The 17,004-nt window shown below is 42.3% G+C and overlaps 1 protein-coding gene across 1 annotated transcript; it reads left to right on the forward strand.

The window, feature by feature from the left end:
- The first annotated feature begins 2,409 nt into the window (after positions 1 to 2,409).
- On the forward strand, positions 2,410 to 16,085 carry LOC124939175 (rootletin-like). The gene is made up of 6 exons (XM_047479680.1): positions 2,410 to 2,632; positions 11,356 to 11,718; positions 11,785 to 11,867; positions 13,904 to 14,245; positions 14,354 to 15,613; positions 15,666 to 16,085. The coding sequence occupies exons 1-6, from the start codon at positions 2,410 to 2,412 to the stop codon at positions 16,083 to 16,085; spliced, it is 2,691 nt and encodes an 896-aa protein (XP_047335636.1).
- Positions 16,086 to 17,004: the final 919 nt, after the last annotated feature.

Genomic DNA, 17,004 nt, shown 5'->3' on the forward strand with positions numbered 1-17,004 from the left:
CAATCCTGGTCAGCCTACCGACATGTCTAGCCTTGATCAATTAAACGGTAACTTGGTAGACACCCTTGAACTGAATCTCAGAAGAAATAGTAAACATCCTCCTGAGCAAATTATAGGTGACCCTTCAGAACCTGTTCGAACTAGGAGTCAACTTCTGGAAGGATATTTTAACTCTGCTTTTATATCCCAGATTGAACCGAAAAGAATAGATGAAGCATTGTCAGATCCGGACTGGATCTTGGGAATGCAAGAAGAACTAAACCAGTTCGAGAGTAGTAAAGTCTGGTACTTAGTTCCCAGACCGAAAGATAAATCGGTCATAGGAACAAGATGGGTATTCAGAAACAAACTCAATGAGGACGGTCTGGTCACGAGGAACAAAGCCAGATTAGTGGCTCAAGGCTACAAACAGGAAGAAGGCATTGACTTTGAAGAGTCATTTGCTCCTGTAGCCAGGATTGAAGCCATTAGGATTTTTCTTGCATTTGCTGCTTTCAAAAATTTCAAAGTTTTTCAAATGGATGTTAAAAGTGCATTTCTGAACGGTGATATACGTGAGGAAGTGTATGTTGAACAACCGCCCGGTTTTAAGAACGCTGCATTTCCAAACCATGTATACCGGCTGAACAAAGCTTTATACGGTCTAAAGCAAGCACCAAGAGCCTGGTATGATACGCTAACCGCATTCCTATTAGAGCATGATTTCACCATCGGTTCAGTGGATAAGACCTTGTTCAAATTTGAAAAGAAGGAACATATACTACTTGTTCAAATCTATGTAGATGATATTATTTTTGGTTCCACTGACCCCAAGCTTTGTGACAAATTTTCAAAAATGATGACTGACAAATTTGAAATGAGTATGATGGGAGAATTAAGTTTCTTCCTAGGTCTTCAGGTTAAGCAACTCAAGGAAGGAACATTCATCAGTCAACCGAAATATACCAAGGAGCTTCTAAAGAAATTCGGTATGGACACCTGCTCCTCGGCGGCCACTCCAATGAGTTCATCCATTAAATTGGACAGAGATGATGAAGGGCAATCAGTAGATCAGATTGCATACCGGGGCATGATCGGTTCCCTGCTGTACCTGACAGCAAGTAGACCGGACATCCTGTTTGCAGTTGGTGTGTGTGGGAGATTTCAAGCAAATCCAAAGCAATCCCATTACACAGCCGCAAAGAGGATACTGAAGTATCTAAAGGGCACACCTGATGTCGGTCTGTGGTATCCAAAGGACTCATCATTCAATTTAACGAGCTACTCAGACGCAGACTATGCAGGCTGCAAAATTGACAGAAAGAGCACCAGCGGAACATGTCAGTTCCTCGGTGACCGACTGGTATCATGGCATAGCAAGAAGCAGACATCCGTGGCTACATCAACCGCAGAAGCTGAATACTTGGCGGCCGGAAGTTGCTGTTCTCAACTTCTCTGGATCCAACAGCAACTGAAGGATTTCGGCATCCTAGCCGAAGAGTCCCCGATCTTCTGTGACAACACAAGTGCCATAGCGATTACCTACAATCCGGTTCTCCACTCCAGAACTAAGCACATTGACATAAGGCATCACTTCATTCGAGAGCATGTCACGCTGAAGCATATCCGGCTGGAATACGTACCGACCGATCAACAAGTAGCCGATATCTTCACAAAGCCTCTACAGGAAGCTAAGTTCTCTCAATTCAGACTTACTCTCGGTTTAACCGATATCAGCCAGATCCTTCCTAAGGATACTTAAAAGGAAAACCGGCCTCGACAGATAAAACAGGTAGTTCTTCTTAAGCTGCTGATCTTTGAATTCTCAAGATGCCTATGGAAGAACCGCCCAGCTCATCAGAAAGAGTAAACCGACCGGCTACTTAGTGGAAACACCAACTAACCGCATCGGGATGAACAACTGATGACTGACCGATTCGGAAGCAGGTCATCCTAGATTATTTGAATTTCACAGATGTGGAACAACTACCAATGTTTGTAGATGTCTGTTCTGAAATGTTGCCTTTTCAAAGAAAACTGGTCGCGCCTAAAAAGACGTGAAGATCTTTTGATATCTTTCACGGTTCAGGCCTATGACCGACACCTAGACTGCAAACATACCCATTTTGGTGAAAAACCTTTTATCCTGCAGTTAATACATGTCATTCCATTTAATGTCTGGACAATAGGATAGCCCCTAAACTAGTATTTAAGAGAGGGCAACACTCACCACAAAACTCACAAGTCACAAGAATACTCTCTCACTAAGGCAAACTAACCATGTCTCAATTCCCAAACATCCTCCAAGTAGATTTTGAATCCTGTACCGGTACCGAACACTATGAAGTGTATCGGATGATTAAGAAGTTAGAAGATACTGGTCTCCAGTATTTTCTGGATGATAAGCAAATCATCTATCCTGCATCCGTTATGGAATTCTACTACAATGCCAGAGTATTCCGGGGAACACCCCATTTTGAGACCCACATCCAATCCAAAGTTGGGGGGGTAATTTTCGACTTCACCGAGCAGGACTTTGGTCGGTGTTTCAGTCTGCCCAAGCAAGGGATCACAGATCTCAATCCTCCTGCGGACATTAAGGCTGAGGTATCCCTAGCCTTTGCCCGGTCGGATGAACCTGTCAATGATCATGGTTCTAAATCTCTCTTGAGGGCTGAGTACCAGCTCCTCAATGATGTGTTAGGAAGGGGCATCTTTGGAAGAGATGTCACTAACACCTACTGCGTGGCGAGTTTCAATATGATGGCCGCCATCATTACTGGCACACCGGTAAACTGGTCCCGGGTGCTGTTCGACACCTTAGTTTGGATGATTAACGTCCAGTCAGTCGGTCTCATTCCCCAAATGAGCACCCTTCTGGTGGAACTCGGTGTTCCAACTTGCCCTGGCGAAAGCCTGAACCAGGCTCAGGTGCTAACTAGGGAAATGACCGACTCTTTCTACAGTCGGTTTGAAAGAGAATGGAGGAGGAGAAACTTCAACCCTCCTCGTTAAGTCACTTCATCTGGCATCCGGTCGTTTTGCTGCATGTACCGGATGCATCATTAACCATATCGGCCTCATCCATGTCCACTTCGGTTTTATTTGTGCTTTCCTTAACTTCATCATTTATGTATGTCATTTTCGGTGTTGTCTCTACCGTCTTCGGTCTCCATCTAATATATATCATTATGTGTTAAATGCATTTAATGAGATAATCCAATTTAATGAGATAACTCCCAACCACCTGCACATTTAATTCCCAACTAATCTGGTTACTTTCCAACAAACATTTACCTCGAGATCTGCATACCGCCACTTCCCAAGGCACTTTGGAAAGGAAAAGATTCTTTTCCTTAATAAAACAAAACTAACAATCAATGCTCAGATTTTCCCTCCAAAAACGACTCTATATAAGGAGCCATCCTCCCTTCACTTTCTCACATCCACAATCACTTGCACTTCTCTTGAATTTCTCTCTCTCTCTACATCATAATCATGCCAAGCCGAACTTTGGGTAATTTTCTAAGTGTTGACTTCGGCTCATGCTTGGCCGAATGGGATTATGACCATCCAAAGAAACACATGTTTGAAAGCCTCATTGTTACCGGTCTACAAGCTTTCCTTGACGAATCCGGTCCCATACTGACTGAGGATGTCAAGGAATTTTTTAGAAATGCTGTCAACTGGGGAGACCGCATTGTAACCACTGTAAGGAATCATACCTTCCGGCTTGATGAAGCCGAATTTGCCACCCTCTTCAATCTGCCCAAAGAAGGGTTCTCTGATTTTCCGGCCTTGGAGGGCACTGATGAATACTACTATGTGTACCGCTGCTTAGGAACCTTCGAGACGGTGGAAACCTATGGGTTAAAAACCCGCCTCGGTCGAAGCACTCAGTTACTTCTTGAGATTGTCACTCGGTCCATTCTGTGTCAATCTGTATATCCGAGTATATATGATCACTGCCCGATTAAATTGTTCTAGGAAAAAGAAGAAAGGTTCAAAAGGTCCTTTAAAATTTTCAATTTCTGGATGAAAAATGAAAAATTCAAGGGTATTCACGAAAGCGTATGGTCTACAGATGTCAGGGGATCCAACATATATAGGATTTCTGAGAAGTTTAAGCTCCTAAAAAATCATCTTCAAAACTTTGACAAGAAAAAGTTCAGCAATATCTCCAATAGAGTTCTGGTTGCTAGAGAAGAACTAGAAGAAGTTCAGAAAATGTTATTAAGGGATGATAGTGATGAACAACTCAATGAAACAGAAAGGGATGCGCTTGAAAACTTCAGGAAGCTAAGTCAACTTGAAGATAATTTTGTTAGACAGAAATCAAGACAAATCTAGCTCTCGTTGGGTGACAAAAACACAACTTTCTTCTACAGAAAATGCAAGGCTAGAAACATGAGAAACAATATATACAGGCTGAAGAATGATGATGGTTGTTAGATAAAATTAGACCGATTAATAGAACTTAACACAAACAAATCTCCTATGCAGGAACGGTCAAGCAACGCAACCGGTCAAGCAACTCAATAGGCTAAGTAACTCAACCGGTTAAGAAACTCAACCGGTCAAGTTATCAATCCGACCAAAAACCTGACCGCACAAGAAACTCAAGATCGGTTAAACTAGAAGGCCAGAATCAATCGGTCAATCAGAAGGCATGGAAAAACCGGAAGTCATTCAGTTAACCTTAATAACCGACCAGCATAAAAAGACACTTCAGGTATCTGTGGAGAATGATACCAAAGGAACAGACTGAACATTGCCATGTTCATACAAGTCTGAGGACAGTTTGCAGGCTGCAGAAGATAGTTCTACAAGATCTTTCTACTTCAGGATAAATCAGAAAGACAATCTTCCAAGTACAGACAACTGTCTAACCGACAATTACCACATTGAGTAAAAGACAAACCTAGCCGGTTTGACCTACACACTAGAAGACTAGACCGCCAGGTCTGAATTACTATACCTCTGCTCAACCAATCAGATTCAAGGAAATAAAATGTGACCGTTGGCACATTTCATCTATAAAAGAAGGAGGTGAAGAGGAGTAAATGGTGGTGACACAAGGGATTTTAAGAGGGTTACAAGTTCTGAACATTCTACAGCCTAAGTGATAAGATTGTGTTCTATCTCTAGAAAGCTTAAGTGCTAAGTTGAAGTGTAATTCTACAATTTCGGTTAAAATTGTACGGGTGTTATCGAGCAGGAAATAAGTCTCGATCGGATTGTGTTTGTATTCCTTAGTGAATATCCTTCTCGCGGTTTCGAGAGAAAGGGGTGACGTAGGAGCTTTATCTCCGAACATCCATAAAATATGTCTTGTTGCTTGCTTTCTGCTTACTTTACTTTATTACCGATCTGCACTAACCGTTTCGACCTACTATACATTACCTAAACCGAATTACTAAGATCCAAAACCGACTCAGCAACTTCCAAACCTGTCTCATCCAAATCCGGTTCTGCCTATCTTGTGAGTGTGCTGCTTCAACCTGAAACAAACCACTTCCGCGCTTAAACCTGGTTCAAGGGTTTGTGACAGTTTGTGTAGTATTGAAACCCCGTTATTAATCTCTAACCGGATTAATCACCACCCTTTGAGTGAAACGCGCTAACCGGCCGAACCCCGGTCCTCCAGCCGCGACCTAGATCCTTACAATTGGTATCAGAGCAGTTAGTTTTAATACTCAAGCAAGCATGTCTTTCGATAGGCCCCCAATGCTAGAAGGTGACGATTTTGTCAACTGGAAGGCACGCATGTACCTGCACTTAATCACCATGGATGACGAAATGCAGTTCATCATAGCTGAAGGACCGATAATCATTGACAAGGACAGGAAGGATTGGACAGCTGAAGATAGAAGAAGAAACAATATGGATAACCATGCCAAAAACCGCATCTCCAACGGTGTGGACAGAAACACATATTGCAAGATCAGAGATTGCAAAACAGCTAAGGAAACATGGGAAACGGTGATTCAGATTCATGAAGGATATGAAAGAACCAAGGAAAACAAGGTAATGGTAGCTACTCAGAAGTTTGAAAACATCAAGATGAAACCAGGAGAAACAATGAGAGAATACAGTGACCGGTTCACAGGTGTGATAAACGAGCTAGCAACTCTTGGCAAAAGGTATGAAAACAAGGAGGTCATCATGAAAGCATTAAGATCTCTTTCAAGTGCGTGGGACATAAAGACAATGACAATGAGGGAATCAAACTGCCTAAGCAAGATGAAACTACATGATGTATTCGAAGATCTTAAGGCATATGAGTTTGAAATAAGATCTAGGACTGAAGAAGAAGTCTTAGCCTCAACCTCAACCAGAGCATTGATCACATCCACAGAACCGGTTGTACCTACACCGATCAGAACCGCTGAACAGTTCACCGAGGATGCCATGGCAATGCTTGCACAAAAATTTGGGAGATTCATGAAGAGAGGCTAACCGACAAACAACTATAACTACGGTGATAAATCTAATGTAAGATGTTATAACTGTAACTGTTTGGGACATTTCAAGTGGGAGTGTAGAAAACCGAGGAGAGATGACCGGAAACCGGACAATCAGAATAACCGAAATAACTACCAACAAACCGGTGAAGGAAGTGAGGTTTAGAAAGCACTGATAGCCGATGATGTAGGTAGCTTATGGGCTCACAGTGACAGTGATGATGATCTCACATCCCTCATGGCAAATGAGGAACATGTATTTGACTCTCCTTGTGAAGAATTTATTAAAGATGAGTTATACAATGCATTGAATGATTTGGTAGCAGAGTATAAGAACCTATTAACCTTATTACCTAAGCAACCCAACTTTAGAGCCGACCTCATAGTACCCACCTTGACCGAACCAAAGATCATACAACCTGATGAAACCCCTACCTTAGAAACCGAGTCAACACCTGAACTATCCTCTGAGACTGAACAACTCAAAGAGTCAGTTCAAGAATTGACCGAGGAAGAAAATGCCCGACTCCAATATAGAATGGCCGCATAGAAAAGATCTAGTGAAATGGTAAGAAAGATGTGTAGTTATAAAAGACACCCTTTTTGCATGTTTGGTCTAGGATACAAAAACGATAGATCCAAAAACCAAAAACACTTAGACAAAGTAAGGCTCACAAAGGATGATCTTCCCTTTGTAAGTTTTGTTAGAAGTTCCTTAACCGCTGAAGAGGAATTGATTGCCTATTATACGGAAGACAAACTAACCTATGTAGGTCCAACTGATTCTGAGAAATGGCTTCACCCTGAGAAAAGGAAAGCCAACCAGTCCAAAAATAGGAAAGCCAACTCACAACCGCATATGACAAACCAAAGATCATCCCCACACAAGGCCTTCTTAGGAAAGCAAAAAGACTCAAATCCAAGTGCCAGAAAGATAGTTAAGACCTTAACCAGGAAAGCTGTCCGGTTCGTCAAAGTCTGGATACCCAAGGGACTAATCTCTTGTGGATCCAAGTAAATGTGGGTACCAAATAGTTGTAAATATGTACATTTTGCAGGAGATAAAGAAACAGCTTGGAAACTCTGAATGGTATTTGGATAGTGGTTGCTCCAGACACATGACTGGAAACAATAACCTTCTAACCGACATCAAAATAGAAACCGGTGCATTAATCACTTTCGGTGACAACTCAAATGGTAGAACTGTGGGCAAGGGTAAGATTGTCCATGGCAACTTAACAATTGATAATGTACTCTTAGTTAAAAACCTACGTTTTCACTTGCTAAGTATTAGTCAAATGTGTGATGCTGGATACACTGTAGAATTTCTTAAACATGCATGCTTAGTTAAGAATTCTCAAGGTACCATACTACTAACCGGAAATAGGCTAAGAAATATTTACAAGGTAGACTAGAAAGCTAAAGTAGAATATCCTGTCTGCATGATAGCTAAGACCGATCAAACCTGGCTGTGGCATAAAAGACTAAACCACTTAAACATGAAAACCTTAAACTATATTCGCGGTAAAAAGTTGGTTGAAGGAGTTCCTGACATAGTGTTTAATAAGGATAAGGTCTGTTCAGAATGTCAAATGGGTAAACAAACTAGGTCAACCTTCAAGAGTAAAGGAAACATCCAATCTAACCGGTACCTAGAACTTCTTCACATGGATTTATTTGGACCGATTAGGGTCGTCAACTTAGGAGGTATGCTTTACACTATGGTAGTTGTTGATGATTACTCTAGGTATACATGGGTAATATTCTTACCATCCAAACGTGAAACCGCATCAAATTTGATCACACTGCTTAAACGTTTGTAAAATGAAAAATCAACACGCATTAATAGCATTAGGAGTGATAGAGGAATCGAATTTACAAATAGCACTCTAAATGCATTTCTTGATGAATCCGGTATTAGACACAAGTTGTCTAGTACTAGGACTCCTCAACAAAACGTCCTGGCCGAGAGAAGAAACCGAACTCTCAAGGAAGCCGCACGGTCCATGATAGCCAATTCGGGTATTGCTCAGAAATTTTGGGCTGAGGCTATCAATACTTCATGCTACACACAAAACTGGTCTTTGATCAAAAAGTTTCACAACAAGACACCTTATGAGGTATACTTTGATAGGGTTCCTAACCTTAAGTACCTTAAAATTTTCGGATGTAAATGCTACATTCACATAAATGACAAAACCTATTTATCTTCTTTTGATGCAAAATCCGATACTGGGATCATGTTAGGTTACTCAGTAGTGAGTAAAGCATATAGAGTGTATAACAATAGAACCTTAACCGTGGAGGAATCACTTCATGTTGTTTTCGATGAATCGGTTGAAAGCAACACTGCATCGTGCTTTGATCTACACAACAGATTGGAAAATAACAATATCCATTCTGACAGTGAAGATGAAATTTCGGTTTTCGGGCAGTTTGTCCATGACCAAATGGGTAATGATGAAACCCAGCCGGATCAAGCTGTCCCACGACAGGAAGCTGACACTTCGGTCCAAACCGAGGAAATCGGTCGGTCTAACACCTCTGTTCAGCCTACCGATATGTCTAGTCTTGATCAAGTAAACGGTGATTTGGTAGACATTCCCGAACCAAACCTCAAAAGGAATACAAAGCATCCTCCTGAGCTAATTATAGGTGACCCTTCAGAACCCGTTCGAACTAGGCGTCAAATGCTGGAGGAATACTTCAATTCCGTTTTTATATCCCAGATTGAGCCGAAAAGAGTGGATAAAGAATTTTCAGATCCGGATTGGATCTTGGGAATGCAAGAAGAGTTAAACAAGTATGAGAGTAATAAAGTCTGGTACCTAGTCCCTAGACCGAAAGATCAACCGGTCATAGGAACAAGATGGGTATTTAGAAATAAACTCAATGAAGACGGTTTGGTCACGAGGAACAAAGCCAGATTAGTGGCACAAGGATACAAACAGGAAGAAGGCATTGATTTTGAAGAATCATTTGCCCCTATAGCTAGGATTGAAGCCATTAGGATTTTTCTAGCTTTTGCTGCTTTCAAAAACTTTAAAGTTTTTTAAATGGATGTTAAAAGTGCATTTTTGAATGGTGACCTACGTGAAGAGGTGTATGTTGAACAACCACCAGGTTTCAAAAATGCTGAACTACCCAACCATGTATACCTGTTAAACAAAGCTTTATACGGTCTAAATCAAGCTCCTAGAGCCTGATATGACACACTAACCGCATTCTTATTAAAACATGACTTTACCATCGGTTCGGTGGACAAAACATTTTTTAAGTTTGAGAAAAAGGAACATATCCTACTTGTTCAAATTTATGTAGATGACATCATCTTCGGCTCAACCGATCCTAAGTTATGTGATAAGTTTTCAACCCTGATGACTAACAAATTTGAAATGAGTATGATGGGAGAATTAAACTTCTTCCTAGGTCTTCAGGTTAAGCAACTCAAAGAAGGAACTTTCATAAGCCAACCCAAGTATACTAAGGAACTGTTAAAGAAATTTGGGATGGAAACATGCTCCTCAGCCGCTACTCCAATGAGCTCAACGTTCAAATTGGACAAAGATGATGAGGGTCAAGCAGTAGACCTGACAGCTTACCGAGGAATCATCGGTTCTCTTCTATACCTGACAGAAAGTAGACCGAATATTCTATTTGCGGTCGGTGTGTGTGGAAGATTTCAGGCCAACCCAAAACAATCTCACTACACAGCCGCAAAGCGAATCTTGAAATACCTAAAGGGAACTCCTGAAGTCGGTTTGTGGTATTCAAAGGACTCATCCTTTAACCTAACAAGTTATTTAGATGCAGACTATGCAGGTTGCAAGGTTGATAGAAAAAGCACAAGCGGAACATTCCAATTCCCAGGTGATCGGCTTGTTTCATGGCACAACAAGAAACAAACATCAGTTGCCACATCAACCGCAGAAGCTGAATATCTGGCAGCCGGAAGTTGTTTTTCACAACTTCTTTGGATCCAACAACAATTGAAGGATTTCGGTATCACGACCGAAGAGTCTCCAATTTTCTGTGACAACACAAGTGCCATAGCAATCACCTACAATCCGGTTCTACACTCCAAAACCAAGCACATTGACATAAGGCACCACTTCATTCGGGAACATGTCATGCTGAAGCATATCCGGCTGGAATATGTATCAACAGATAAACAAGTAGCCGATATCTTCACAAAGCCTCTTCAAGAAGCTAAGTTTTCTCAATTCAGACTCACACTAGGTTTAACCGACATTAGTTAGATCATCCCTAAAGATGCTTAAAAAGGGAAATCGGTTCGGACAAAGAAAACCGGTAGTTCCTCCTAAATTGTCAGATTCCAAATTTACCAAGGTATCTATGGAAGAACCGCTTGGTCTATTAGTCAGAGTAAACCGGCCGGTTACTTAGTGCATGCACCAAATAACCGCATCGGGACGAACAACTGATATTTGACCGGTTTGGAAATAGTTTATTTCGGATTATTTGGCCTCCAAACAAAAGTGGAATAATTATCTGTGTTTGAACTTTTCTTTTCTGAAAAACTGCCTTTTCAAAGTAAAACTAGTCATACCTCAAAAGACGTGAAAATATGATATCTTTCACAGTCCAGGCCTATGACCAACATCCTAGGCTGTAGACATGCTTATTTCATGCAAAATATTTTATCCTATGGTTAATATACATCATTACCCGTGACACACTGGATAATAAGATCATCCCTCCACTAATATATAAGTTAGGCAAACCTTAAATAAAACCATCACAAGATATAACTTATTCTCTCACCAAGACAAAATGTGTCAGTTTCCAAACATCCTTCAAGTGGATTTCAAATCTGCCCTAAGTACTGAACACTACGATGTCTTCAAGATGATCAAGTCACTTGAAGACACTGGTCTCCAACACTTTATAGATGACAAACATGTCATCTACCCTGAATCAGTACTGGAATTCTTCTACAATGCCAAGGTTTTTCGTGGAACTCCTCACTTTGACAAACATATTCAGTCAAAAGTAGGAGGGATTGTATTCGATTTCACTGAAAGTGACTTTGCAAGAAGTTTTGACCTACCAAAGCAAGGGCTGACCGACTTAGCCGAGATCTCCTTAGCCTTTGCCTGGTCAAATCAACCAGTTGATGACCACGGTGCCAAGTCACTGTTGAAAGATGAATACCAGCTTCTCAACGACGTGATCAGTCGAGGCATCCTGGGAAGGGATGTAACCAACACTTATTGTACCGCTGCTTTCAACATGATGGCCGCTATAACCACGGGTACACCGGTCAACTGGTCAAGGGTGTTGTTCGACGTCCTAATCTGGATGATTGGCGTTCGAACAGTCGGTCTCGTTCCTCAACTAAGCTGTCTGCTTCTAGAGCTTGGAGTTCCACCCTGTCCGGGCGAAGGGTTGAACCAGGCCCAGGTAATCACAAAAGAGGTCACTGACTCATTTTATGAGCGGTTTGGAAAAGCTTGGAAGAAGAAGAACCGCCACATCAACTCCAACGGTCACACCAACTCCAACGGATATTAAGTCACTCCTTCCTACAACCGTTCATTTTGCTGTACGCAACGGTTGTATCTTTGTTCAACTTCTTTTATGATCATCTCGTCTTGGCTTATGTTATCTTCGATTTCAATCGGTTACTTTTCTTATAACATCCGTGATTAATGAAAAGTAACATTCAATTAATGTAGTAACTCCCAACTACATGAGTAATTACTATCCAACTAACTTAGTTACTTTTGAACTAGATTCTTACCTCGAGCTCCGGAACCGGTCAAAAGTAACCTCTTCCCAATACGTTTTGAAACCATAAATATTCTCTTCTTTAATAAGACAAAACTGATATTCAACATTAAATGCTGATATTTTTCCTCCAAAATCAGATCTATATAAGGAACCACCCCCTAACCAACTTAACACATCTCAAAACAAAAATTTCTTGAACTCTCTCTCTCTCTCTCCTAGAAAAGTTTGAATCATGCCGAGCCGAACTCTAGGAAACTTCTTGAGCATCGATTTCGATTCCTGTATGGAACATTAGGATCTGGAAACCAAGGAGCTCATGTTTGAGTCCCTCATTGACACCGGTCTTCGCACCTTTCTCGAAGAATCCGGTCCCATACTTCTTCCGGATGTCAAGACCTTCTTCAGAAGTGCCTGTATAAGAGGAAACTACATTGTTTCCACAGTAAGAGATCACACCTTCTGTCTGGATGAAAACGAGTTTGCTCAAATGTTCAACCTGCCCATAGAAGGGTTTTCCGATTTCCCAACAAGGGTGGGAAGTGCAGCGACCGACTACTCTCAAATGTTCACTGGAACCGATGTACCGGTGGAGAACTACGGGCTAAAAACCCGCCTTGCCCACCACATCCAACTCCTCCATGAGATTGTTAACCGATCTATCATTTGTCAATCTCCGAATCAACGCTACACGAAAAGAATGTTTGATATGATGACCTACATTGTTAGCAATACGCCTATCAATTGGTCATCGGTCATTTTCCAAAATCAAAAAACTATGGTGCTGACCAAGAAAGGTCTCGGATATGCTCCTCATATAAGTCGGCTCATTCTCAAATATCGTCCAGAATTTGGACCGGGCACACCAGCATCTCCTTCAAACATTCTTGATATGGATGGGGTGGAAGAAAAGCTTTCTAGGGTAGTTATTACATAAGTTGTATCTTTATTTCTTATGTATTTCTATTTCTAAACCGATCCATGTATCGGTTTCTATATTGTACTCTTTCTTCAATAAAAATCTATTTCAGTTTCATAATCGGATCAAAAGTTGCAAAATCAGAACATCCATCTAACTAACCGGTTAATATCGATAAATCACTTCGTATTCGTTGAAAAATCCGGTCAAAATCAAAAACCGCATCATCGCGGTTAATAAATCACATCACTTCATAAACGGTTTTAAAAAGGGACCGCCTTATATAAAACCGAAATCAAAAGACCACTCAAAATCTTTGGAGGGAAATTTCCCGCCCAAAAACTCCCGCTCAAATATCCCGCCTTTGGTTTCCCGCTTTGATTTGCCGCCAATCTTTTCCCGCCTTCGGCTTGCCGCCTTTGGCTTGCCGCCCATTGTTTGCCGCCCAATGCACTTGGAGGGAAAATTCCCGCTTAAAGATGATGGGACGGTTTGCGACGGTTGGGATTCCAAACCGCAACTATAAATAGGGTCCTTGGCCATTTTATTTCATTCTTACGCGAAACAGCTTTCTCTCTCTAACTCTCAAACTCTCTCAAAACAGTTTTCTCTTGCCCTCTCGATTCAATCATCAACAATGGATCGCGATTCTGCACTATTCAAACATATCGTCCAGGTCGACTTTGAAGAAATCTGAGCAAACGGTTCGGCTCCGGCAAAGCAAGTCCTATCCAGGATCTCCGAGTCCGGACTCGAATACTTCCTAGGCAGTCCGTTAGTTCTATACCAGGAAGCGGTGGAGGAATTTTTCCAAACCGTATCTCTCGCCGAAAGAACAATAACCGCAACTGTTAGCGGTCAGCAGCTAGAGTTGACAGAAGAGTCAGTTGCTGATATACTACGCCTGCCATCAGAAGGAACCAACCTCCCGTCGACCCTAGAACAAGAGACTTTCGAAGCGGCTTGCCAAGTTCTTTCGGAAACTAAAGTTCCTATCGGGGTCTCCGGAAAGAAAACAAGTCTTCGACCGGAGTACAGACCGCTATGTGATATCTTCACAAAATCGGTCCAGGCTAGAGGGGGAAACTATGATAGTCTCACCCGGGCGAAAATCGAGATGCTTGCCGGTTTAGTAAACAGCATCAGAACAAATTGGGCGAAGGACATTTTCAATAACTTTTGTGAAATGGTGAAACCGGATTCCACCCGGTCATGGGGATACGCCATCCCACTTGGGAAGATTATGCTCCACCACAACATCAACACCGGTCTTGATGTTCTTCTTTCGTCAAGTAAAATCATAAGATCCCGCCAATTCACGGACAGGAAGAGCACAAGAAAGGTCTCCGGTTCTATAGGTGGCAGAAGGAAGAAGGGAGCCGTAAAGAAAGTAGCTCCGGTAAAAGAAAAATCCGGAGGCAAGAAAGACAAACAACCGATCGAATCTGCTGATCCGCAGTCTGAAACACCCAATGAGGACGATTTGGCCTCCAACTCTGACCGAACAAATTCCCACAATACCGAAGAAGATCAGTCTGGTAAAGGGGAAGACCGAATAAGCGAGGATCAATCGGCCAGTCTTGACAATGCTGATACCGGTGCAGACGGCCCTGGGGAAGAAGATGTTCACGCTAACGACAACACCCAGGAGGTGGCCGAGAATATTGTGAGCAGAATCATGGAAGAAATCAACCAGCATGGTCGCGAGGCGTCCGAAGTATTATGTCAATGGATCCGGCACCGACATCATCTATTTTACAAAGACATGCTACCGGGTCTATCCGTTGGCCAAAAATTCGAAAGGTTGATGGAGATGGAGGAGGAAGTCATCATCCTCACAAAGGCTGAAGATGCCAAAACCGCCTTAGACCGATACGCATTAATAGAACCTCGTGCTCGGTTAATAAAACTCACCGAACACATTCAATGCCTTAGAGAAAAACACACTCCGGACACACCGAACTCCCAACTACAACTCTTGGTGTTGGAGCTGCTTGCGGTCAAGGAAAGGGAGCTGAGCGATGAAGTGGCGCGGCTTGAAGTAGTGCCCGAACGACAAGAAACGACGAACTCACTGTCTCATAGGGATGATGGCGGTCAGAACTCGATCGATGAAGTGCCAGCCTCTCCTCCAGCAGATCAGACTATCCAAATGACCGACGAAAGGACAGAGACACCTCTCACCGACACACGCGCATTTGATCAACCCAGGGATTCAGAACCGGCCATTACGGAAGAGAGGGTCATATCTATCATAGAAGAATTTGCCAACGACGTGGTTCGACCTTGGAAGAAGAAAATTAAGAAAACCACGGTCCAAGCGGTCAAGATATCCGAGACAACAAGGGATGATCTTGGCGAGGCGGTCAAGCGGATCACATCGGCCGAAACCAACTACGGTAATGCCGATGTACTGTACGACGCTCATCTTAAGCGAACCAAGGCCTTGGAGGATATGACTCCAAAGTTGGTGGATGACCTCGAGTCGGTTAGCAAAAAGGTGCCAGAGATGGAAACGGTCTCAAGAAAAAACCGAGCAACGGCTTACAAAGGTCGATGAGGACCTGGAGCGGTCAAGTGCCCAAGCCGGTTCAATACTCGACCGAGTCATAAGTCTTGAAGAAAAGAATACAAGTCTTGAGGAAAGGAACACCAAGCTTGAGGCTGACCTCAAGGCGGTCACCGAACAGGTGACTGAATTGATAAAGGCCAAACTTGCTACGGATAAAGCAACTGAGGAGGCGAATTCCCTCGCGGCCCGACAACTTCAAGATGCGCTGGACGAGGAGACGCGGAAAAAGATGGAGGCGGCATGGTCGGATGCGAACATAGCCAAACATCTGCGAAACATAGCGGTCACCAAACCGGACATCGCAAAAACCATGGCGGCAACACAAGCCGAAGATGCTAAGCGGCTACAAGCTCAGAAACAATTGTACGAGGATTATGCAAAGATTCACAAGAAGTCCTAGGCGGTTGTCTCATCATCGGCTCCGGCCACACGTAAAAGGAAAGCTCCTTCAAAAAAAGAGCAAGTCAACATACTGCTGAACAGAATCACCGAGACAGTTGTTGACCCTCCGCTCAACCTAGCTTTGCACACTGAGGATGATTTCGAAGAAGATGATCAGCCACAACTCACAAGACAGCGGGTTTTAGATGCGGTTCCAATCAGAACGATCGGTCAACCATTCCCTTCTCACACGGACACCTCAGGAGCTGGAGGTTCCTCTTCAAGGCCGGATCAACCGGCTAAGGGACAACCAACCGATGAACTGATGGAACAATTCCTGCCGTCCAGAGCGAAGAAATAGGGGCTTTCTTTACTTTTATTTTCGGTTCTTATAAAGTAATTTTTGGAAACCGGCCTATATTTGCAATCCTACTTGATTTTGAATATTTTAAATAAAATAATCAAAAAGGGAGAAATTGATAAGATAAAATATAACATTTTTCAAAAATTTTCTCAAAATTTTCCAAAATTTTTTCGAAAAATTCTCCCAAGTTAATTTCCAAAAATCCGGCCAAACAAACTCTTAAAAACAAGACCGGCCTATATTTGCAATCTAACAAGATTTTGAATATTTTAAATAAAATAATCAAAAAGGGAGAAATTGTTAGATAAAATTAGACCGGTTAATAGAACTTAACAGAAACAAATCTCCTATGCAGGAACGGTCAAGCAACGAAACCGGTCAAGCAACTCAATAGGCTAAGTAACTCAACCGGTTAAGAAACTCAAACGGTCAAGTTATCAATCCGACCAAAAACCTGACCGCACAAGAAACTCAAGATCGGTTAAACTAGAAGGCCAGAATCAATCGGCCAATCAGAAGGCATGGAAAAAACCGGAAGTAATTCGGTTAACCTTAATAACCGACCAACATAAAA

This window comes from Impatiens glandulifera, chromosome 5 (genome assembly GCF_907164915.1).
Source record: "Impatiens glandulifera chromosome 5, dImpGla2.1, whole genome shotgun sequence".
In the NCBI taxonomy this organism is placed as follows: Eukaryota; Viridiplantae; Streptophyta; class Magnoliopsida; order Ericales; family Balsaminaceae; genus Impatiens; species Impatiens glandulifera.

Coding starts and splice junctions, on each gene's coding strand:
- LOC124939175 (XM_047479680.1), top strand. CDS start 2,410: ATGGAATTCTACTACAATGCCAGAGTATTCCGGGGAACACCCCATTTT. Junction 14,246..14,353: donor TCGAGATGCTTGCCGGTTTA/GTAAACAGCATC, acceptor CCACTTGGGAAG/ATTATGCTCCACCACAACAT. Junction 15,614..15,665: donor TCGAGTCGGTTAGCAAAAAG/GTGCCAGAGATG, acceptor CGGCTTACAAAG/GTCGATGAGGACCTGGAGCG.